The sequence below is a fragment of the Lissotriton vulgaris genome, chromosome 5 (assembly GCF_964263255.1).
Source record: "Lissotriton vulgaris chromosome 5, aLisVul1.2, whole genome shotgun sequence".
Taxonomy (NCBI): Eukaryota; Metazoa; Chordata; class Amphibia; order Caudata; family Salamandridae; genus Lissotriton; species Lissotriton vulgaris.
In genome coordinates this window covers 720,189,679-720,215,811 of record NC_141693.1, presented here as the reverse complement: position 1 = coordinate 720,215,811, position 26,133 = coordinate 720,189,679, and the positions used below count along the sequence as shown (strand labels likewise).

The following is a 26,133-nucleotide window of genomic DNA, read 5'->3' as shown; positions in this document are numbered from 1 at the left end:
ACCGGACACTTCTCCTTCACACCGCCTGCAGCATCTTCAGCTCCAAGCACCAGCAAGCTGCGTGACGAAACCTGATGCCACTTCGACCCTATGCACCCGCTTCCTGTGGGTGAGGTAACTCAGCAACGCCGGTGTTCCCACACTGGTACACACTTCTAGGGCCTGTGTCTAAAGTTTTATCCTTCTAGGTTAAGCCGAAGTCTCCTTAAACTATAACTTTGTAACTTTTACGCACCATTGACTTTGCATTGGTGCATGCCTGTGCTTTAAGCGCTGCACCCGAAACCCGCGGGCTTTTCCCGACTTCAGCATTGCTTGTCCCGACTGCTCCCAGCGATTCCCTAGGCCCTAGGCCTAACCACTGTTCGATTGGTATCTCTTATACCACTTTCTTAATATATGGTTTGAGTGGCCACCTGCCCTCATCCATAATTGTGCAACTTTCATATGTTATACTGTGCTTTTGTTTAAACGCTTGTGCCCCTTTGCTCATAAAGAGTACTGGGGATTATTCCAGTAATAAATACATATATTTTTATAATATATACTTGTGTGGTGTCCTTTCATTTGATATTACAGGATTGTGATTGGTAAAACAGCTTGCTTAACACGACCGCTTGAGTTAAGACTTTAAGGCTGCTTAGTCCATGCTACCCCTAGGATAGCTTGTCAAATAAGGTTGACTTACAACCAGACACCATAAGGGATTGTTTGGACTGATGCAAGGTGGTTCCAGAATTGGAAACATCATATATCAGGCCAACTTCTCACAGCCCCCAATAAGCATTGCCTGATTTGGCGCTATCTGTTGCAACAGAAACCGGACATTATCTTCCTGCAGGAGACGCACCTCCTGTAGAAAGACACACACTGCATGGCGCAGCCCAAATATCCCCATCAATGTTGGGCATCTGCACCTACGAAAACGGCTGTGGTGACTATTCCTTGTAGAGCAAGGTAATCAGTGAGGAGCAAGGAGGGTAGATATCTTAAGCGTGTGGTTCAGGCTGGAGTGCAGATGCTCGCTCTATTTAATATTTATGTCCCCAATCAAGCACAGGATCTTTTCATTAGAGATCTCCTAAAAGAACAGCTATCACAAAATGATCATCAGCTTATCTTAGGGGACAACCGTAACTTGGTATGGGATGCAGAGCTGGATTGGAGCATCAGTACCTTTCAGGGGACTGGAGCTATGTGCGCCACTTTAAAAAGAGAGTTTAACGATCTGGGACTACTGGATGCCTGGCGCTATCATTCCCCGATACACGTGATTACTCGTACAACCACATGTACACCCCTCTTACTCTCGCCTCCACCATCTGTTTGGTTCTTATTCCCTAGTGCGCAATGTCCTATCTGCATCCATGTCTGATATCTCAGTTTTGGACCATGCATATTTAGAACTATTGTTGCACAACCATACATACAATACGCGACATTCACCCAGTTGGCGACTTTCTCCCAATGTCCTGTGTGACCCGGTAGATGTGGCTGAAATCAGAGACGCCATCATGACATATTTCTTGTCTAACGATCTCCCAGAATCCCCATTGGTATGGGATGCTTTTTAAGTTACTATTTGGGCCAAATAACCTCTATTGCGATAGCGCGGAACCGAGAAGCTTGTCTCTTTGAGGACAAAATAACTACAGATATTAAGACGCTTGAGAAACAAGACCAAGACCACCCTCTAGCTATCCAAACAGGATGTTTGGTTATGCTTTGAGGTCAGCTACGTGCCCATAGAACCAACAAGGTGAAGCGAGCTTTAATGGCACTGAAGCAGAAGTATTATGATGGAGGAGATAAGGCAGGAACAGTATTAGCCCACCGCTTATGGAAGAAGGCAGCAAGGGCACATATTGTGAAAACTAAAACTGGTGGATGGCACATGGGCCACCACTGAAAAGGCTAAACTATAGGCCTTCTATGACTACTATACCTCTCTCTATGCACAGGAGACTCCTTGCCCGTACCAGAAACAGGCAATACTGGAGGACTGCCAGTGGACCCGATAAACGGGCAACACGCGCAGCTCCTGGAGGAACCACTTACCCTAGATGAACTTACATGTGCACTGAAAGATCTGCCCCTCGGCAAATCCCACGGTCCGTATGGTCTTCCGGTTAATTTTTATCGGACCTTTCTGCCGCAAATACAAGACCATTTGCTTCATCTTTTTAACTCCTTCACAGATGTTATTGGTCCATCAATCTCTATGGCCCTGGCTGAAACAGCCCTCCTTCTTAAGCTGGGTAAGTACCCTACATTGTGCTCCTTATTTCACCCTATCACGCTCCCTAACACAGACTCAAAACTTTACACCAAAATCCTAGCCAAACGTTTGGATTCACACATGCCAGGGCTTACTGAGCCCGACCAAGTGAGCTTTATTCCACACCTACATGGCGCTGATAACGTGCGGCAGATAGCACATGTGGTACGGAAGGCACATCATTGGGACATACCTGCCTGTCTGCTGTCGCTCGATGCTGAAAAGGGATTTGACTTAGTCGAATGGGACTTCTTACGGGCTGTCCTACAGAAAATAGGGCTGATGATTTCTAGGATTATGGCACCATAGTCTTCTCAGCAAACTCAGGTCAGGGTTAATGGTCAACTCACAAGTCCTATACATATCTAGACAGGGGTGCCCTTTGTCCCCTTTACTCTTCAAACTTGTAGTTGAACCCCTTGCCATATTGATCCGCCACTCAAAAGTTATCAGTGGCATTACTCATGGAGGAGTGGAACACAAAATATCCCACTTTGCGGATGACCTCCTTCTCACTTTATCGAAACCGCATACCTCACTGCTGGCACTCCACACTTTATTACAATCATTTGAGGTTGTGTTAGGTCTAAAAATGTATCATGCGAAATCCTGGGCCTTAAACCTTACAATCCCTGCAACTGAACTTCCGGCACTTCAGTCCTTAGTTCCGTATCAATGAGCTCATCATTCCATTAGATATCTTGGGCTTAATTTAACTTCTACATGGATGCAGGCGAACTGGCAGGGATATAAATTAGCAGTCATGGAGAATCTGCAAACTTGGAAGTCTCTACCACTATTGTGGCTGGGGCGTCTGAACCCGGTCAAGATGTCGGTGTTGCATAAAATACTTTACTTATTCCGAACACTGCCCACTCCAATACCATTAGGCCAAATCCTGCATCTACCAAGTGAACTCACCACCTTTATCTGGAGAGGGAGGCAACTACGCTTCTCCAATAAATTGCTTACGTTACCACGAGATAGGGGAGGGTTGGCGTGTCCTAACCTATTGGAATATTACTGGGCTTCGCATCTACGCTACATCTCAGAATGGGTGGTGCGGGAAAGTGAAAAAACCTGGTTCCATATGGACAGGTCTGGTGCATGCAGGCCCCTGTGAGACCTTGTCTGGCTTCCACAGGGTGCCCGACTGCGTAGTGCGTACATGGACATACCCACGAAAACCTTATTGGAAATAAGGGACAAACTTGCTCTAGCCTTCCCTTCCCCCAATACTCCTATCGCACGTAACCCTAACTTTCCACCCGCCCTGCAGCCCCATTCCTTCCTGGCCTGGTCAGAGGGAGAATGCCGAATAATCAGGGACCTCTTCGCGAGAGACACCTTTAAGACTTTCGACCAGTGCAAACGGGAATTTCATCTCTCAGAGAGTGCGATAATGCAATATCTTCAACTTAGACACTGGTTGCAGACACCATCCATTATCCTGGGGGCTACCAGCCCTTCCACCCCATTTGAAATGCTGGTTCGCTCCTATGATGGATCTAGGGGACTGATATCCCACACAAATCAAGTGCTTCAACACGCCCCTCGGATCACCTCGCATACTTATCAGTAGCAATGGCAATCCAGTAGTCCTCATGAGATCATTCCTAAACAATGGGGAAAAGCTTTGGCAGGACATTCCGAAGGTCTTTCGCAGCATGCCTCAGAGCGAGATTACCTACAAGGTTATGACACAATGAAACTACGCTCCTCATAGGTTACATAAAATGTTTCCTAACTCCCCCCCCCCCCCCCCCCCATTTGTTGGTGTTGTACGAGCGCAGTTGGGGATTTCCTTCATATTTAGTGGCATTGTCCGTCGTTGACCACCTATTGGAAGGAGATTCTCGCCATATTAGAAAGGTGATTGGCTACCCCATACCTGAAGCCGACACTTAGTATTTTGGGTCTTAAACCCACAAACCTACTTGCCAGGACACAAGCAGCTTTTCGCCTAATCTCGCACATGCTTGGTGCGGTTAAGCAAACAATAGCTGTATACTGAAAGAAGGCGGAAACACGTCCAGTGACCTTGTGGTTTACCTGTTTGTTGCCTACCATGGCGATGGAACTTCTCACAGCACAGCTCACTCTCTGTAAGACTAAGTTTGCAAGCACATGGCAACAATTAGTGGACTATTTTTTCACATTAGAGTACGCTAACCTCCAGCCACCTAAACTCCGGGCCTTGCACCTCTTTGAAGATACCATACTCCCTTCATGTGCAGAAGAACTTTGGGGGTTGGACAGAGAACATACGTAGCTGACTGGTTAGACAGAACTTGACATTTGCACGAAGGTGACTATTCTCTTCACCCCTCATTCCTTCTCTTCCATCTCCTCAATGGGATTTTCTTTTCTCTAGAGTGATATTCTGCTCCCCCTCCTCTTTTCTCCTTTTCTCGCTTTTAGCATAGAACAGCCTACTTGCCTGGCTCAAAGCTTCAGATCAGATATGGTGCTTTTTCATCTCTTAATGGTGTGGAATGTGATATTGTACAGTAGCTTAGTCTTAGCGTAAATGTAAACTTTGGTTTACAATGCTGTAGTCAGGGACTGTCGATTTGCATTTGTTCTCCTCCCCCTCCCTCGTTTTTCTTTTCCCCTTTTTCCATTTTCCCTCTTCTAGTTTCTCTTTATTTCTCCTTTAGGATTATTGTTGTTATTTTTGCGATTTCAATTAAACAGATTTGAAAGAAAAAAGTTAAAGGAAAAAGTTACTTACCCAGTAAGCATCTGTTCTTGGCATGTAGAGCTGCCGATTCACATGCTTTGCATACTCCTGCCATCTGGTGTTGGGTCCGAATGTTTGCACTTTGTTTTTCTTCGAAGAAGTCTTTCCAGTCATGAGGTAGATTACTCCTCCTTTCAGTGATAGTGCGCATGGGCATCGACTCCATTGTTAGATTGTTTTCCCACAGAGGGTGAGAATGGAGTTGGGCGCATGTGAATCTACAGCTCTACATACCAAGACAGGTGCTTAATGGGTAAGTAACATTTTCCGTTTGAGGCATGTGAGCTGTAGAACACATGCTTTGCATAGACTATACAGCAGTATTCTCCCAAAGCAGTGGCTAACCTGTAGTTGTTGCAGTTGTCTGAAAGAGTGTTCTTCGTACTGCCTGGCCTACATTAGCTTGTCTCGCTAACACATCTACACAATTGTGCTTGGTGAATGTGTGTGGTGTAGACCATGTTGCAGCTTTACCGATGTCAGTTATGGGTATGAAAGCCATAGTAGCCCATAGTTTACGGGTGGAATGTGCTCTAGGGGGTATGATGAAGTCCTCTTTGCTTTTGCATAGCATATTTGAATAAAAGCATTTAGCTGCGGTGGCAGGAAAAAAGGGTTTTAGTCTAAAGGAACCAATGGCGCTCTGCAAGGTATACGGTTGTCAAGTGGACGTAGAGCTAATTTGCTATGGTGCTAACAGGAAAGGGGTGACCCTTCTAAACCCTTACTTGGTGTTTGAAACACCAACCACCTGAAAATATTTACAATAGACCTGTGCACACATACAATCCAAAACAAAGTATGTTAGTATTCTACACATAAGAACAATGATCGCTCTGAGTTTTCTTGTTTCTTTTAATTTTGTTGGCACAAAGACCAGCCAGCCGACACGTGTTTCGTCAGAGTACAGTCAACTCTGACTCTTCAGGGCCAAGTCGTAATAGACAGTATGTGTATTCCCTAAACCGGTGATAATTCCAACCCGGTCGGGGTCTGAGAAATGCAAACAGTGTCACGTGCGAGAAGTAGGTCAAGAGTTCCCAACTGATGATAAAGCTAGTTATATAGACTCGAGGTCACAAGAAGAAGTAAATGGGAAATCCACATCAGCGGGTAATATGATGCAGGATAAGTATTACTTGTGTATATAGTTGATAGTAATTGTACACCAATATGGGGTCGATGGAGAACGTATAAGTATTCGGAGGCAATGTTTGTAGGGCAAATAGTGGCCAGACCAATTTTCTCAAACACAGGATAAGTGTCTATGATTATGTATTGAGACAAGACCCCATGTCTCGGTATCAATACGAGCAATCCGGAAGTGCGCCTATATCGGTGTACAATTACTATCAAGTATATATACAAGTAATACTTATCCTGCATCATATTACCCGCTGATGTGGATTTTTAAAAGAAACAAGAAAACTCAGAGCGATCATTGTTCTTATGTGTAGAATACTAACATACTTTGTTTTGGATTTTATGAGTGCACAGGTTTATTGTAAATAAATGCATTTAACTATCCACCGAGCAATACCTGATGTAGAAATAGGATTGCCTTTGTGTGGTGGAGCAAAAGCCACAAAGACCTGTTTAGTTTTACAAAATGGTTTTTGTGAGAAGTTGGCCTGGTATATGATGTGCACTATTCTAGTAGGCACCCTGTATTAGTCCAAACAACCTTTATGGTGATGGTTGTAAAGTCAACCATACAGACCAGCTATCCTAGTGGTAGCATGGACAAAGCAGTCTTAGGCTAAAACTTCAGAGAGCATGTGAAGCCAGCTGTTTTACCAATAATAATCCCTGGAATATCAAATGAAAGGACACCACACAAGGTATATATCAAATATATATGTATTTATTTCTAACACAACCCCTCTGCACTCTTTATGAGGTCAGAGTTCGAGATACAGCACAAGTTACTCATATACAATTCTGCCCTAGGGGCCTCACAAACCATATACTAAGTAACTGGTATAAGAACCACTTCAGGAATAGTGAATAGGCCTAGGGCCTAGAGAATCGCTGGGGCTACAGTGGACAACCAAAGGTTAGGAAGTGGGAGGCGTGTGCAGTGTCTGAACACACACGTGAGTTACCATATAGTTAGAATGGGAACGTAAAAGTTACAAAGTAGATTTCGGACACTTCCGGATGGACTACGGTAGAACCCTGTTAAACTAGGACACTTGGATAGTTAATACCCAAGGGAGCACCAAAGTACTCGAGTTACCTCACCCAGGGAAACCGGGTACATAGGTGTCTTTTCGTGTCAGGTTTTGTCGCAGTTTCCTATGGAGAGCTGCAAAGACGTGTTGCAGACGACCAGAAGAAAAGTGTCCGGGTGGATCCGAAGGGTGGATCAGAGTCGTGAAGAACCTGAAAGCAGAGAGGACAGAGTCTGGGTCACTAGCCAGTGACCAGGAAGGAACCAGGCGATGTCAAGATGCAATCAGGTGAAGAGGTGAAGCTCGTCTCTGCAGCCACGTGGACCAGGAGGCGTCGACGACGACCAGGCGCTGGATACGAGCTGTCCCACGAAGGATCTAGGTGAGTGCGGTGTTGGTATTCGGATTAGACCCAACAAGCCTTGGTAACCGCAACCCACGCAGGAAGTGAAAATGGGCTTCTGTTCAGACCAGCAAGGTCTGGGGCGCTTCTCCTTCACAGGGAAGCTGGAGCAAGACTGGAGCAACCAGGCAAGCGTTGTTGATTCGAAGGTTCGTCTTCGTAGGGCTCACTAGCCAACGGACTAGCAGTCGGGAAGACGCGTCGAGCTGAAATGCAGGAGTGGGCCCCATGCGGCACTCATGGAGTGTGGAGGGCTGTGCTTCGGTACAAATGCTGCTCGGATCTGGGGCTTCTCAAACCCCAATGCACAACTTCGAGGGTACCTCTGAAGCTGCACGGTTAGCAAGTAGTCCAGGATGTCTGGTTCCACGTCTCTCGTGTCCGCCAGGGGTCTCAGCTTTGCTGTGGATGTGGATGTGGATCGGAGTCTGGAAGTCCAGTTCCTGAGTCGCTGAGTCTTCGGGTTCCGGCAGGAGCGCCGACAAAGCAAACCGGCAAGTTACTGGTGGTGCCTGTTTGCACAGGGTGCTCACTCCTTGACCACAAGGGAGAGGTCTTCAGTCTTCCAGTCGATATGGAACGTCAAAGGTCCAAAAGTTTGTTTCAGAGTTTCTTTCCAGGATAATCTGATGTCTCTAGACACAGCTCCTATCTTTATACTAAACTAAGGGACTGGATTACCTGCTAGGTCCCTCCTATGGGTGAAACCTGAGAAGGAGGTGGTTACACCCCTTTCTCTTTGTCCAGTTTCGCGCCAGAGCTGGGGCTGGAGTACCCCAGCAACTGGTTTGAACCAAGCTATGCATGGAGCACCTTGTGTGCCCCAGGCAGTGTCTGGAAAAGCATCTTTCCACTGAACCCACCCTACCCCTATCCACTACAGCAGGGGTCTCCAAACCGGTCCTGGAGGGCCGGATCCATACCAGATTTTTTGGATATCCTCATTGAGATACATGTAGTAATTTTAAAACTCTGGCATGGATCCGGCCCTCCAGGACCGGTTTGGAGACCCCTGCACTACAGGCTGTCTGGGGAGGTGCCAGGAAACCTAATGTCCAGGCCTCCCTTGGCAGAGTTTCGTCTAGCTGCAGGAGGTTAGACTTGTGTCTGTGGCAGCAGCATCCATTTTGGGATGCTGAGGCTCTGTTTAACCGGGTAAAGCAGTAACTACATGTCTTCTCCCTCTAGGAGGGTGGAATGCTACCCCCGCTGCAGGGGGGGGGGGGGGGGGGTAGTATTCCAAAGTGTCTGACACAACGTGTTTTGATAAAGCCAAACCAAAGTTAGCATTAACCGCGAGGATTATAATGCGCCTTAAGAGTATATGGTATGGCTATATCATAGAACACCAGTAAGGACATGGTTCCGAAAGCTGCAGAAGGGCTCAGCTCATGCTAGAGCACCATCTCACATAAAACCAAGCACTCTGCCTTCAGGATTTTCAAGTCCTGCCATAAGAGTGAATTATAGGTATATATGTGTCTATATATAAGGGTAGATATAGGAATACTATATCTAAGCAAGGGGTGATTACACCACCTTGCCCAAGCTGAGTGATCAGCCTGGGTTGTCAGTTTGGATGGCCAGCCAGGGGTGGCATAATTCATGCTGCAGTCCCTGGTAGGCCTTGGATGCACCTATGCCCTGGGTACCTATGGTACACTATACCGGGGCTCACAAAGGTGACCCAATCCCCAATTAGGTATGTACCTAATGTACATGGAGTCCATTTTACAGAGAGAGCAGATAGCCTGGGGCCCTGAATAGCAGGATCCCAGGCCAACTAAGTCAAAAACCAGCTAAACACTAGGCAAAAAGTTGGAGTAACCATATAGTCAGAAATCCACCTTCCTACAGTTTTGTTCTTTCTATATAATATAATAAGGCTCTTTTAACATCTAATGTGTTCAGAGCTCGTTCTGCCACTGAATCAAGTTGAGGAAAGAACACGGGCAACTCAACAGATTGATTGATGTGAAAGGCAGATATCACTTTGGGTAGGAATGTGGGGTTAGTGCGAAGGACCACTTTGTTTCGGCGGACTTGACAAAATGGTTCCTCTATGGTTAATGCCTGAAGCTCACCCACTCTCCTCAGTGATTTAATAGCAATGAGGAAAGCAACTTTCCAAGTGAGAAATTGTGCAATGGCTCGAAGGGTGGGCCCATTAGTCTGGTAAGGACAATGTTGAGATTCCACACTGGAGCAAGTGGAAGTCTTGGTGGAGTAAATCTTTTGAGTCCTTCCATGAAAGCCTTGATAACGGGTACTCTGAAAAGGGACAGATGCTGTCTGTTTTGAAAGTATGCAGCTATTGCAGCGAGATGTAAGCATATGTATGTGTAACCTAATCCTGACTACTGTAAATGTAGAAAGTAACAAATTATATTATGAATGGAAGCATCTGGTGGATTGATATGGTTGTTATTACAATCTATAACAAATCGCTTCCATTTAACTGCGTAGCAAGTCCTTATAAAAGTCCTTTTGGCCTATTTAATGATATTCATACAGTCTGGTAGAAGGTTCAGGTAACCAAACTTCATGATTTCAGGTGCCAAATCGCTAGGTTGAGATCTTTGGGATCTGGATATCTTATCTCTCCATGGCTCCATGTGAGGAGACTGGGAGTGAGATGTAGTTTTTGATGAGGAACTACTGAGAGCTCCAGCAGAGTAGTGAACCAAGGTTGACGGGCCCATGTGGGAGCTACTAGGATCAGTGTGAGGAATATTTGTCTGAGCTTCTGAACCACTAGTGAAATGAGTGGGAGAGGTGGAAAAGAGTAGGCAAATATCCCTGACCAGTTCTTCCGTAGTGCATTGCCTTTGGACAATGGGTGTGGATACCTGGAGACGTTTGGGCATTTTGCGTTTTGGTATGTTACGAACAAATCTATCTGTGGAAACCTCACATTTGAAAGAATGGGAGGAGAACTTGAGGGTGAAGTTCCCACTCGTGAATCTATTGTCTCTGCCTGCTGAGAAGATCTGCAATCTGATTGTTTACTCCTAGGAGGTTTTCTGCCAGGAGATACATTTTGTGATGTATGGCCCACTGCCAGATGGCTTGTGCAAGTGTTGACAGCTGAAGAGAGTGCCCCCCCCCCCCCCGTTTCTGTATGTAATGCATGGCCGTCATGTTGTCTGCGAGTATCAGGACAGTTTTGCCTGCAAGGTGAGTCTGGAAGGCCTTGAGCGCTAGAAATACTGCCAGCAACTCTAGATGACTCATGTGAAGTTGCTTTTGCCTTCACAGACCTTAAATTGTGTGAGCCTGGAGATGAGCTCCCTAACCAGTGAGCAACGTGTCTGCTGTTAGCACTATCTGTGAAACTGAGTCGATGAAGGGCCACCCTTTGGATAGGTTTTGTGGATTACACCACTGCAGAGAGCGATGGGTGCGGGCGTCTACCAATGCTAGATCTGACAATTGACCTTGAGACTGATTCCACTGACGTGCTAAGCATTCCTGAAGGGGACACATTTGAAGCCATGCATAGCGAACTATCATGGTGCAAGACGCCACCGTTCCCAGTAGTTGCATATATACTTGAGCTGGTAATGACTGATTGGGCTGAAACTGTGAAATTAGAGCCTGAATATTGCAGATTCTGGTCACATTGGGACAGGCTAGAGTTTTTTGAGCATTGATAGTGGCTTCCAAATAAGTTTGCGTGTTGGAAGGTTGGAGATGGGACTTCAACACATTTACTGTGAACCCGAGATCGTACAGTAACTGTACTGTTATTTGAGTGTGTTGGAGACACTTTCGGTAAGAGCTGGCTTTGATGAGCCAATCGTCCAAGTATGGGAAGACATGAATATGTTGCCTTCGCAGGTGATCAGCAACTATTGCCAGGCATTTGGTGAATACCCTGGGAGCAGTGGTCACTCTGAATGGAAGCACTTTGAACTGGTAGTGCTATCCCGGTACCACAAACCTGAGATATTTGCGATGAGCTGGATGGATTGGAATATGGAAGTATGCCTCCTTTAAGTCTCGAGTAGACATAAAGTCGCCTTGCTGTAGGAGCGGGAGGCACTTGTTGAAGTGTCACCATGTGAAAGTGATCTGAGTGAATATATTGATTTAACTTTGAGGTCCAGTATAGGCCTGGGAGAGCCGTCTTTTTTCGGTATTAGAAAGTACAGGGAGTACACAAAGGACCCTTGGTATTGTAAAAGTATGGGCTCTGTAGCTCCCTTTTGCAGAAGAGAGGGAACCTCCTGTTTGAGGAGGTGTAGATGTTCTGATGACATTTTTTGTGAATGTGGAGGAATGTTTGGGGGATTGTTAGTAAGCTCCAGGCAATAACCAGATTGGATAATTCCTAGAACCCATCTGTCTGAAGTTATTGTATGCCAGACAGAGAGGAATTGAGAGAGACATGCCCGACAGGTGTGGAATGATCAGAGGGGGGGTACGGGAAGAGGAGGCAAATCACGGTTTGTTTGTTGAGAGGGAGGTATGGGGTGTGGAACCCTTATGTCTTCCCTTGCCATTATGTGCTTCCAAGTAACCTCTTGAAGAGGGTGACTGACTGTTGCCCCTATACGACGTTGAGGTGTTTTCTGTAGATATGTTTTTGGAGCCCCTCCTGCAGAAAGAGGGGCAAAAAGAACCCAGATTGGATGGGGACTATAGGGCTTCCATGGATTTTGAAACGTCTATGTCCTTCTTCATCTTCTCTAAGGAAGTGTCTAAAACAGGACCAAAGAGAAGCTCTTTATCAAAAGGCAGATTTAATATAGAAGCCTGGACCTTGGGTTTAAACTCTAAGCCAGGCGTTCCTTTGTAGCAAGACCCTGGTGTTGATTGAACAAGCGGCAGTGTCAGCCTTATCTAAAGCGCATCTGATGGAAGTGTTTGAAATGAGTTTTCCTTCCTGAATTTGGTTGTGTGCTTTAGCCTTGTGTTCATCAGGTAGAAATTGGAGCAATGGTTCCAATTTGTCATAGTGAGCTCGGTCATATCTGGCTAAGTGAATACGCCAGTGATTGGCTGCCTGTACAGCCACTCTTTTCCCTGAGGCATCTATTAATTTAGATTCCTTGTCTGGAGGAGGGGTATATCCCGAGGCTTGAGAGTTTGCCCATTTACGGGCATTAGAAACTACAAGGGAATCTATTGGTAATTGACCCTTGATATAAACTGGATCTGTTGGTGCAGATTTATATTTCTTATCTACCCTTGGTGAAAGGATTCTTGCACGAACAGGATCTTTAAAAATGTCGTCTGCATGCTTAAGCACACCCTAAAGCATAGGAAGTGTAAGAGTGGATCTCTGGGAAGAACTTAATGTCGCAAAGAGAAAATCCTCCTCAAGTGAGAAAATCCTCCTCAAGTGACTCTTTATGAAGCTAAACTCCATGATAATCAGGAGCCCTATATATTAACTCTATGAACCCTACATTATCATCAGGTGGAGAGGGTTTTGTCGGGTATAAGTCTAGATAATTATCTGTGTTTTGATCAGTTTATAATCCTCCCATGGATCAGGACTATTGTTATCTACCGCATCTCCATCCCCGTCATCCGGGCTGTAAGGTGATTATGGTGGTGGTGAGTTTGTGGGTGTTATTAACAAATTTGGGTTAGGTGGGGAAGAAGGTGATAGAGGAGGAGAGGGGTTAGTACCAACAAGTTTCCTCTTCAGAGGAATGTGGTAAGTGTCCTCTGTTTCTAGTTTGCGTTTTAGTGGCAATTTCGCCTGAATATATACAATTTTGGGATTGATGACCAGTTCCTTTTGTTTCGGGTCCGTGTTTGTAGGCGGGACGTCTAAATGTTACTCTTTATGGGAGTTGGAGCGTTTTTTTGTTTCGGTGCCAACATTTTCGGAGCCGGTGTTTTTGGCATGGAAGTGTTGGGATCCGAAGATGATTTCGATAGCGGACGGATTGTTACCAAAACATGCTTTGGTCTCAATGACAATGGTTTCAGCTCGGTGCTCGAAGGGGGCCGACTCGATCCCGAGCCGGAAGGCTTCAATGTCTGTTTCAGTGCCGGGCCCGAAGGCGGGCGTTGGAAATCTGTTCTTGGTGCCAACCTTGGCCCAAAGGAAGAGGAGGGACCGGAGCCTTCTTCTTGGGCAGAGGTACAGTTTGGGGCAGGGGAGTATTGGTACTCACGGTACGCTGACCCTGAGAAATGTCTCTGTCCATGTCAGACTCCGCTTCAGACAGGGAAATGTGCTCGTCCTCTTCCTCTGCTCCTTGCGCACTGTGGACGTCGGAATCTTCTCCAAAGAGATCCGGAATGGAGACGCTGTTTTGATGTTGCATTTCGTGACGTCCAGCCCGACTGTCGCGGAGTGTCTTCTTGGATTGAAAGAATCTGCAGGGGTCACAGTCTTGTTCATCGTGCTCCGGGGAGGGGACACAAATTGCACACTTCATGCAAGTTTGTGCGCGGGTACTTCGCGTGGCACCATGGATATAATTTAAATGGAGTCCGTTGCACTGTCTACGAACTTGCCTGTCGCGGCTAGGCCCAACGACCTTCCAAAAGTTTCCAATTGAAAGATATTTTTTCTGACTGATACGATACGCGAAGAATAGGAAACTCGATCGAATAACAATACCGTTGAGGGTAAGTGGATTACGCACCAAGGGGAACCCGAGAAACGATGTCGAACCGGAGCGCAGCAAAACATGTGCAAACTTGATGGCGGAAAACAACAATCTAACAATGGAGTAGATACCCAAGCGCACTATTACCGAAAGGAGGAGTCACCTACCTCGTGACTGGAAAGACTTCTTCGAAGAAAGACAAAGTGCAAACATCCAGATCCAACACTAGATGGCAGGAGTATTCAAAGCATGTGAACTACAGCTCACATGCCTCAAACATAATGTTATAGCTCCAAAGTAATATTTATTTATTTATTTTGAAAGTTTTATATAGCGCGAACAAGATCTTTGCAGATATCCGAGCGCTTTACAAAGCCGGGAATACCAACAAGAGAGTGAATTTAAACATAATAAGTGGGAAGGGTAGGTACGTGAGGGAGCAAATTAGTACAGCAAATCAATAATATAAATATAACAGTTAAAAGTGTGCATAGATAGTCAGTAGCATCAATAATACAGGCGAAATACATAGTCATAGAGATCGAACATAATAATACAGGTCGGTGTAGAGTCTTTCTAGATCTATGCTCATAGGTCAGGTGTATTTGGCCATAAAAATAGCTTTCACTTCTTTCTTAAAAAGTGTAGTGGAGGAGATGAGCCTAGTTTCAGGAGGGAGTGATACTTAAAACTCATTGAAATTCACCATTTAGGGTCCACGGTATAAACCATAACTCACTCCCCTGTCATGAAAACCATGACTTGACACCTGGGTGGGTAGAAATGGTGGCAGGAAGAGTGAGAGTGGATTTTGTGGGCAAATAAACACCAGTGACGGCTGACATGTCTGGAGGGTGGTGGGTGGGTGGGACATTAAAATATTTTTAAAAATTAAATAAAAGGCACTTACCTGCGAGCAGCGATGTCCTTCTCGATGGTCTTTTCTCATCAAGGCAGGCAGGTTCCAAACTCCCAAGCCAATCCTGTCACTGCTCACATCATGAGAACAGAACCAGGATTGGTGGAAGTGGCCTCTACCAGCACTCATAAGAGCACTGAAGGGTTTTGAGTTCTCTAACCCAGCTGGGTTAAGACAGCTGGGTTAGAGAGTTTTAAAATGTGCATATCTGGCTGTCTGTCGCAAGACAGCAAGCCAAAGAGTCATGCACATTTTAAAAATTAGCACACAGCTCCCGGCTGCCACTCAGCAGCAATGACCCTGCTCCATCCTGACACTCAGTTCGGGACAGGTTGGTTGCCGAAAAACAAAATGCTTAAAAATAAACTTTATGACCATTTTATTTTTCAGCTCTGGCCTGGGGCCTTTTTTTGTGGGGCAACGATCCTCTGCTCAAATGGAGCATCCACCTCCGATACGTGCCCACAACACCGTCCCACTTACCAGCCAAACCACAAATCTGTGCATTCCACAACTGCTTCGGCCAAAGTTAGGCCTGTCAGAAGGTGTAACTTTTACCTGACCTGCTTCTTACCTCTTCGATGTCTGATTGTTTACTGGGGCAGAAAGGGAAACCAGGTGGCATGGACTAGGAACCCTTCCAATTTCCCTTCTAGCACCAGTACGAAATACAAGGGCACTAAGGTGGGCATAGGAAGTGAAATGATTGAGAATAGTGACTAGTCATCTAACTTATTGTTCTTACCATGCAGCCTTACGGTTTATGGACTGGGTAGGAGGTGACAGGAGGACCTGGAGTGCTTCACTCACTGTTACTCCCAGCGTCTTTCAGACATCCAAAACGGAGCATTAACACTTGAGCAGGCCAGGGGCTGCCAGTACTGATCACTTTTCTCAGTCCCACCACTGACCACAAAGAAGAAATGGAGAATTTCCGACCACACCTACTCCATATGTATCTGACAGCTATGTGATTTCATCTTCTTATCAATGGTTCGTTCCAGAAGATGGGACTAGGTTGCTCCAGTTAAGCAAAAGATAATATCAGATGCTGGGATAAAAACTTCTACCACACAAAATAATTTCATTCTCATCAGGACGGAGACACAGAAAAAAATTAGCCGGAGCTTGAGCCTTGGTCCTCAAAACTGTGCACACTTTTAGGTTGTTTGTGGCAGTAAAGAGGTTAAAGAGCATATCAGAAAAAACAACAAAGCATCAAAAAGGCTGTGGCTTGGTTACTTACAGCTGTTTTCCAGGATTTGGAGACCCACGGTCAATCTCTCTATCAAATTCAGTCCTGATATCCTCTAACAGACCATCGTCTCCAAAAGCTCCCCATTCCGTATTAATGCACATCCTCCCCTCATCACCTTCCACCAGATCAATGTGCCGCAGTTCTTCCATATAGCAAGCATTGGTACCAGTACCTTAGGGATAGATATGAGCAGGATTAATACATCTAGAACTCAGGCCATAAGTACATGTTTGAAAATTAATAAGAATGTTGTTCCTGTGGGAATTATGTTTCTTGACATTAAAGTAGCCCAAGATGGATCCCTCCTACCTCGATGATAACCGGGGTAGAAAAGGTAGCAACAATAGCTACCAGAGACTCTGGGGACAAACGGTCCATGATACATAAAAAAAACTACTTTAATTACCCACCTTGCACAAAGAAATGGGCACTTTAATCTCTAATTTGTCTAGACAGTGCTTCATTTGTAATAATAAATAAATACATACAAATAAGTGCAACTGGCTAAAAGCTTTCTTAGGAATCCGCTGCCCTCTTTCACCACTAACATGAGCCAAAAAAACAGTTCGTTATGATAATAGTAAGTGCAGGGGTATAACGTTTTACTTGAAAAAATGGCAGGCATTTGCTGATTTCAAAGGCTGTCTCATCTTGATGACACCTAATGCATCTTCTTTTCACCACTCCACCCTTCTTGTCTTTTATCTTACTCTTGCAGGTTATTCTTGAACCCCTCCTTTCCCTGCTTATTACCGATCTTCTATATTTATCTTCTACTTTCTTTCAGATTTTTTGCCCCTCGCTCTCTCTCTTGCTCTACATCAAAGTCTTATTACTATAGTAAGTACTCTCTCAGGGAATCTCAATTAATAGTTGTTAGACCTGGCACCATTGGCGTGGGTCCCCTTTCCTCTGTTCACTTCCTATCTTTTATGATTGGCTGGATTTAGATGCTCTGGGCGCTGTGCCACTACTGATCAGTGCCACAGCATGAGTGCTCCCTGTGTAAAGATGACTGTATGAATTGGGATAACCATAATGCCTAGGTCTGTGTAGCATGTTGCAGTAGCAAGTTACCCTCCATTTCACTGTGAGGATTACCTTCCCTAATCCTATCTGACCCCAGGAACTTGATAGGAAATTCGAATTTGATATGTTTAAGCTCAGGACATTGAGCTACACCTTTTAGTAAGAACCCTTTATATATTCCATGTTCGAAAATGCCTCTACTGGAAACTCGGTATTTTCTTGCCTAAGCTTTCCTGTAGGCTTTGCTAGTATGTGTATTGGCCGTCTGGTTTTGAACGGCAGGGCCAATTGGGTCAGAACAGGGTGGGGAGAGAGATTGGCATTCAACGCATGGGGAGGGGTGACTCTTTGATCTGAGCAGGGACGTGCTTGGGAAAGTGAATGATAGCTCCACCTCCCACTGATAGCAGACCCCCTCATTCTGAAAGGGCAGGATGTCGCCTCTTAAACCAAGTGCTCCACGAACCGATCGAACTGGTTCTGGCTGGATTGAGGGATTTGTGACTTTAGAGAACAAAGACTTTTTAGGTATAAAACACTGTGCTGGAACCTTGTTCAAGTGTGTTCCTTCTGGATGTCAAGACGAAACTCTGTCCGACTGATCAGCTTGTCGAAGAAACTACCTGAGGGCCTGAATCAAGAGCGCCTCTGCTGAAGTCTCAGGGACATTAGACTTCACCCCATCAGCGGTCTGAATCCTTGTGTGAGGAATTCTACTTGCGGGTGAGGCCTCAGTCGAGCATTCCTGAGCCTCTAGTTCTACTGTGAGGAGCGCCGACTGGTAACCCTTGTTAACTCTGTGTGTGGGCCGCTGCAGCTACGAGAGCTGCCGCCGCTGAGAGCCCGCCTTAATTTGAACCTTCAGAACCTTCGCTGATTCTGTGTGGGCCGCTGCAGCTAAGCGAGAGCTGGAGTAGCAGAGTGCCCACCGTTGTGCCAGCCTGGTCGAGACCATCCTTTGTCCTGTGGGCCGCACCTTTGCCAACTTTGCACCATCATGATTTGTCCTGTGGGCCACCGCAGCTAAGAGAGAGCTGCTGCTGCTGAGTAACCGCACCTTTGCCAACTTTGCATCATCGTGATTTGTCCTGTGGGCCGCCGCAGCTAAGAGTGAGCTGCTGCCACTGAGTGCCCGCACCTTTGCATCATTGTGATTCGTCCTGTGGGCCGCCGCAGCTAAGAGAGAGCTGCTGCCGCTGAGTGCCTGCACCTTTGCCAACTTTGCATCATCGTGATTCGTCTTGTGGGCTGCAGCAGCTAAGAGAGAGCTGCTGCCGCTGAGTGCCCTCACCTTTGCCAACTTTGCAGCATCGTGATTTGTCCTGTGGGCCGCCGCAGCTAAGAGAGAACTGTTGCCGCTGAGTGCCTGCACCTTTGCCAGCTTTGTATCATTGTGATTTGTCCTGTGGGCCGCCGCAGCAAAGAGAGATGCTGTCGCTGAGTGCCCGCACCTGTGTCAACATTGCATCATCGTGAACTGTCCTGTGGGCCGCCGCAGCTAAGAGAGACCTGCTGCCGCTCTGGGCCCACCACGGAGCTGCACAACGTGAGTCATCGCCATCACCAGCTCCGCCGCTGCAGCCACATGCTGCTGCCGCTGACAGCCCGCCTTTCCCCGACTGTCAGAATCATTGTGGGTGCATGCTGCGGACCACTGCAGCCAAAACTTGTGGTCGCTGGGAGTCCGCCTGTCACCGCCTCTGCTTCTTCGAGAAGCTATGTGCTGAGACCCCTTCCAACGGCAGGTATTTGGTGCGCAACGGGTCGCGTAGGCCCCGGCCCTGAACTCAGTCAGTGCCACGTTCTGGTGAATACGGTATTGCATTTTTAAGTCCCTACGGATTTACGTGCTTGGTAACTTGTGAAAACGCTTTGATAGTCTTGAGTTAAACTTTAGATAAAGATACCATTTTTCTATACCAACTTGAGTTGTTTACTTTTGTGGTGTAGTTACTGCCTATTTGTGCATGGTCATAAATGCTTCACACACTGCCTCGGAGATAGGCCTAACTGCTCGTGCTACGTTACCACAGGGTTGAGCAGGGGTTATCAAAGGGAGTAGCCCACTTGCCCTGACTTAGGAAAAATGGTCCCTACTTGGGCATTGGCACCAGCCATTGCCAACTACAGACCCCCATTTCTAACAATAATCATAAATAATTAATAGTCCCACCCACGTCCAGGGACCCATGAGCACTTCTTTCAAAGTCACATTTTTATAGTATCTTTGCTTTACTTCAGAAAGGCCTGGAGGTACATGTGACAGAAAATAAACTTTGTGTAGCCTTAAGACAGGCCCTATTGCCAATTCCAATATGTTATTTTACAAGATTGAAGAACAAAGTGAAACAGCCTTTAAAAACATGTTTTACTTTCTTTTAAAGTGAATGATAAGGAAGTAAAGGGCAATGAACTGTTTAGGCTGCAGAACTGAAATAGTGAGAATAGAATACTACCCTTTAAGGGCACCCTGACCTTTAATGTCCCATCATGCCCTGCAAGTTGCAGTTTACCCAGTTATTTTTTCCAGTTCTTGCTGACAGAATTCCAGAGCAGAGCTCTGGAATTTAAGGTTTTTTTTCACTCATATTTTCCACCAACAAAATTGGTCCACTCAATGTCCTTTAGGGTCAAGAGTATTTTTTGATATTTTCTTAACAGGAAATATATTTATTGTACTGCAATAAGTCATCCCTTTATGCTAAATGCCCTGAATGTGGCAGGAAAATGGTAAAAATAGCCTGCACATAATCTGTATCCTTTGTTTGCCAGTGTGATAAATTGGGTTACTGGTTGACAATGGTATGAACCCTGTTCAAGCAAGAATCACTATCCTAGTTAGGGTAAGTGTAGTAAACACTAAACGTTTACCTGTGATCACCCTCTGGAAGCAAGGCACAGAGCAATCAGGCTAAACTAAATAGGCAATATGTAAAGTATTTGTGTTCATACACACAATAACACAGTGAAAACACCATAAAATTACTCCACACCAGTTAGAAAACAGCCAATATTTATCTCAGTAAAACAAGACCAAAATGATATATATACATGGTCAAGATAAGAATTTTTTAAGATTAACCAAAAATGCAGTACTTAGAAATCAGTAGCTCTAACTGGCTATCTGGTCACGATTGACTGGGACAAATCCAAAAGTTCAGTCCAACTATGTTGGAGTGTGGGCCAGATTCAGGAGTCACGCAGACCCGCTAATAGTAACCTGGATGCGTGGAAGATCGTAGCTGATGCGTGGAGGAAAGGAGGGGATGTGTCGCTGTCTAAGGTGACGCGTTGATTCCAAAGTCGGTGCAATGTCGTGGATGCATCGAAGACTGTAGACAATGCGTTGTCCAAAGGAGGTGATGTATAGCTGTCGAAGGCGATGCACCATTTCCAAAGCTGGGCAACGTACTGGATGCGTCGATTTCAAGAAGCAATGTGCATCGGGCTGATGCGTCGTTATCGCGTCTCTGGCTGTAGGTAAAGCGTAGCGCGCAGGGCCATGCGGGGGAGCAGAGTCTGAAAAGTTGGAGCTGTGTTGAATATCGTGGATGATGTTTTGCGCAGTTGGCCAACGGTGTTCGTGGCTTTGGTGGAGGACTCAGCAATGTGTCAACGCGATGAAGGGACAGCAGCAATGCGCCGGTTACAACTGGCACAACATCCTTGATGCGTTGGTTTCTTGGGTTGCAGCACCAACCACTCACTTCCAAGGGCCCATGACTGGTCTTCAGACCACTTGGCAGAGTAGGACTCCCAGAAGAGGAGCCCAGGTGCTGGTAGCAAAATGGAGGGGAAGCCTTTGATATCCCTAAGGATTCAGAAACCAGGGGGAAACCGAACATGCCCTTTTAGAAATTTTAGAGTTGTAGAATGTAGAGAGTCAAGTGCAATCCTTTCACATACAGGCAAGAAGCAGCATGCAGCAGGCCAACACAGCAAAGCAAAGAGCAAAGTGGCAGTACCTCCGGGCAGCATAACTGCCCTTATTCCTGGTAGAATGTCCTCAGCTCCAGAAGTGTTCTGAGTACATGCCGTCAGAAGTCCAGTACTTATACCCATTTTAGTCTTTGAAGTAGGGAGACTTCAAAGAAAGGTCTTTTTAGGGCTCAAGACAGCCCTGGCTCCATACTCACTACGGGGGATATTGAGCCCTTTGAGCGGGTCAGGTACATTTCTATTAAGATGCAGATGTCAGCTCCTCCCTCTCACTCTAGCTCAGGGTGACACATAAGCCTGGTGAGGGGCCATCAGGACGTGAGTGGCACACCGAAGCTCCCTTTGTGTGTGACTATCTAGTGGGAATGCACAAATCCCAGCTGTCATCCAACCAAGATATGAATTCCAGAGACAGTCAAAAGGCAATGAAGAGTTTAAGTAAGAAAATGCCATCTTTCTGAAAGTACAAATCGAGGTATATACAGCTCAGATGCACTCACTTTAACAAAGTATAATAAAAAAAGAACATGAAATTCAAAAACTGTATTGAAGCCAGTGTGCACCCAGTAGGAGGCGCTGCCGGCCGCTAGATTCAGAAGGAAAAAAAACAAACCCAGATGAATATCCTGGATGCTAAGTGCACTATTGTAGGTCACTGAAAAAGTGTACAAAATGTCAAAAACACAATATTAAACAAGTATTGCAAATTAAATCAGTCCTTCAACAATGTAGACAACAGACGAATCTGTGAATCCTTTCATCAATCCAACTGTAGAGAACCGTTGTGTTGCTCAATCTACTTTTATTTCCAAATGTTGCAGATGAAATAAAGTTAATTGAAAAAACTTAGATCACAAGATAACAAAAGTATCCTAAGTGAAGACGGTTAGTCCCAATGCATTTCAGGCATTACAACAGCCCTTCGTCAGGAGAATCTGAAACGTCAATGTCATAAAATGAATTGAACAATTTGCTCATCGTAACATGCTAAAGAAAATAGAATAGTGAAAATCGTCTAGAACGGGTGGTGAGGTGCATATGAACGTGACGCTAATATGTGAAGGAACTTTACAAAATAACCAGAGTGCACTACAGTGAGAGCTGAAGAAACCACTAGCGATGTACAAAAGAAACCAATGAGAGAGACACTATGTGTTTGCTCTGTGTAATGAATAAAGCACTGAAAGAGGAGTTTAATCCCAACTCAATGTGCAACAATAAAATAGAAGAACCCGACTGCCAAGCTCACCCTGACGTGACAGTCGAAAGTAAACGGATAACCAGGGCTCGAGTCGGGGTACCACTGGGGTGGACGGCGTCCCCTCACTTATTTTACCGGGTGGACGCCGTTCCCCCGTGCCAAACAGCTAGACTTCACTCTTTGGCCTCTCTGTGACGAGATCGGAGCTCACAGCACGCTGCACACACGCTGGCTCCTCAGATGCAATCGCATCGGAGGGGTGAGCGAGGGGAGGCAATGAGCCCGATGATGCAAGCCACCTTTCGCGACATCACTTCCTGTCGTGACGTCACTTCCGGTGACAGCGTCCCCCCACTTCTTTTTTTAGGACTCGTGCCCTGCGGATAACCGGGAGTGTACCTCAAAACCGTAATCGTCTAAGAATAACAGTAAATGGGGTCCAACCAGACAACAGCTGTAAATAAACCAAAAGGTCAAAAACTGAACTATGAAAACCAATGTGCAACTGCTCTACAAACTGCTAAATAAGCAGTTTAAAGCTCACTGTTTCAAAGAACAGGTATGAATGTTCAGAACAGCCAGTACAAGGGTGATCCCCAGGGAAAGCATGTGAAAAGGTCCGCCTTTCCTGAATCTTTATCGCGGTGCGCGAGTGCGGACCGTGATGTGACTGACGTGACCATAACCATAAATATAGGACTAATTGGAGAAGGCAAGTGTTCGTGGTAAATAAAGATAGTTACCGGGTTAATAAAACAAGTAATATAGATCTCCATAGTTACGAGTATGTGGGTTTAGCCAGTGTGCTCGGACGTTAAGCTGAATTAAAAGACATATTATATAGCAAGCATGTGTGGATTGTAGTTTACAATCCAATACTTTGTTTTTGTTATCTCTGATTCAGGTGTTTTTTTTTCTCTTTGATTCAGGTGGTCTACTATCAAGAGGAAAAAAACACGTGATACAGCATTTGTTCCTGTGTGTCTGGTTTCAGATTTAAACCAGCTTATATCTCTAAACTTCTATTTTTGTTTAGCAAAACAATTCAAGACATACAACTTTACTTAGACTGCCATGTAAATGAACATCCTTTTGACAGATCTTAAAAATAAGTGTGGTCCGGTCTACAATATTGTCACGTCCTTCAGGATGCAGTTAAGAGGAACAGCTTCCATCCTCTCTACAAACTGCAGTACCCAATACTACGTGAATGTGCCTGCTTGGCTCATAAATTGAAAGCACACCCCCAAACCCAGAGCAGGATTCTTCGAACGCATACGGATGCTGATGTTCGGTTTTGCGGTATGGAGTTAAAGTGTTGGTGTAATGCAGACTTCTTTTCATAAGTGTAACCAAATACATAGCTTAATAACCGTTGGAGATGGGCATTGCCAGAATTGCTAGAAGCATTTTCTTCTGCTAAATTGCCACTGAAATAACGTGACGATGAAGGAAAGTTTGCTTTCATGGCAGAGAAAGCGAAACTGGAGGTTCAATTTAAGATGTCAATTCTGCTAATAACAAGCGACGGGGCAGAAGGGGGTACAGTTTGGTGAAGGGTGAGGTGGAACAATGTAAAGTAACGAGGAAGTGACTTCCATAATACGGGTAAATTATCCACAGCTTTTCTAGTGGTTTATGTTCGAAATGTTTCAGATGACATGCAAAGTTTTGCTGAAGTTTATCGGATCATGTCAGATTGTGTTCTCTAGCTTGGGAGTGCTGTATAACAGTAAAAGACTGGATGTCCATCACTCAGAGAAGCAGAATTAGCAATCAGTTGCACTCACAGGGAGGACATGCGGTTCATAAAGTGCGTACTTTCACACGCACCGCTGGAGCATGTCAATACAATGTACGATGAAGAACAAGCAGAGCGCACATACTTCAGTGATGGTAGTAAGGACGTGCGAATAAAGAAATCTGCCCTCGTGAAGAAAAGATTCCACATTTGGTAGGTTATATTTCATGATTCTTCTGATCCCGCGAACTTCGCTCACCATGCTAAATGCCTGAAATCTTTCAACACACAGCATTGGCCATGAAAGTCATCGCTATCACGATCGCTGTGAAAGCGAAAGTGATAGCGATGACGCTAAAACATGCAAGGGATGCGCGCGTAAGAGCGCATGCTTATGCGCGTTCTAGCGAGTTAATCGGCGCTTTGGGAGCACTTCCTAAAGCCGCTTCTAAATGTCTCTACGAGCAGCGCATGCACACTGACTCAGCAAGACCTAAAGACTGCATGCTGATAAAAGTAAAAAGAAAAAAGAGAAAGAGAAAAGAAAAAAAAAAAAGGAACTGTATGTAAGTGAGGTAACATAATACAAGCCACAGAACACAACAAAGATGCTGCGCAATGGTATGCGTGAAAATGTGAAACAAGACTCATGGCAAACAATTCTGTCAGTGAAATATCCACTGTGAGAAGTTGGCCTGATATATGATGTCTCCAATTCTGGGGGCACCTTGTTTCAGTCCAAACAATCCCTTATGGTGATGGTTGTAAGTCAACCTCATAGACAAGCTATCCTAAGGGTAGCATGGACTAAGCAGCCTTAAAGGCTTAACTCAAGAGGGCATGTGAAGCCAGCTGTTTTACCATATGCAATCCTGTAATATCAAATGAAAGGACACCACACAAGTTATATATTCTAAAAATATATGTATTTATTACTAGAATAATCCTCTGAACTCTTTATGAGTGCAGAGGCACAAGTGTTTAAACAAAAGCACAGTTAAACATTTAAAAATTTCACAATTATGGATGAGGCCGGGAGGCCACGCAAACCATATATTAAAAAAATGGTATAAGTATCACTAATCGAACAGTGGTCAGGCCTAGGGCCTGAGGAATCGCTGGGACCAATCGGGACTAGCAATGCTGAAGTCGGGAAAAGGCCGCGGGAATCGGGTGCAGCGCTGAAAGCACACACATGCACCAATGCAAAGCCAATGGTGCGTAAAAGTTATCGAGTTACTGTTTTAAGAGTCTTCCGACGGACCTAGAAGGACAAAACTTTAGACTTAGACACTAGAGGTGTATACCAGTACAGGAGCACCGGTGTTCAAGTGTTACCTCACCCACAGGAAGCGGGTGCACAGGTGCAAAGTCGTGTCGGCTTTCATCGTGTAGATCTATGGAGCCTGTAGATGAAGATGCTGCAGGCAGCCAGAAGAGAAGTGTCCGGTGCGATCCAAGGGTGGATGGAAGATAAAGAGTACCTGAAAGCAGAGGGGACAGAGTCTGGGTCACTCAGCAGTGACCAGGGTGGAACCAGGAAGGAACCAGGCAATGTCGGGCGCAATCAGGTGGCTTTCGTGAAGCTTGTCTCCGCTGCCACGTGGACTCTGGGGCACCGAGGATGTCCAGGAGTGGATCACGAGCTGTCCCACAAAGGCTCTCGCTGTCGGCGGTGTTGGCTTCCGGATTGGAGCAAACAAACCTTGGCAAGCGCAACCCGCGCAGGATTCGAAAATCGCTTCTTACTCGGACCAGCAAGGTCAGAGCGGGTGCTCCTTTTCAGGGGAGCGAGGGCCAGTCCAGAGCAACCGGACTGGCAGAGCAAATTTAAAGGTTCGTCGGTACTGGGGCCGCTAGCCAACGGGCAAGC

At 45.6% G+C, this 26,133-nt stretch overlaps 1 protein-coding gene across 1 annotated transcript in view; it reads right to left on the bottom strand.

Annotated features, from left to right (window-relative positions):
* The window catches only part of LOC147711436 (hexokinase-1-like), a 2,269,016-nt gene that overhangs the window by 1,261,826 nt on the left and 981,057 nt on the right, over positions 1–26,133 (bottom strand). Inside the window, exon 7 of the mRNA XM_086919487.1 lies at positions 16,339–16,522. Coding sequence (XP_086775613.1) covers positions 16,339–16,522 — 184 coding nt within the window. The remainder of the gene's footprint in view (positions 1–16,338; positions 16,523–26,133) is intronic.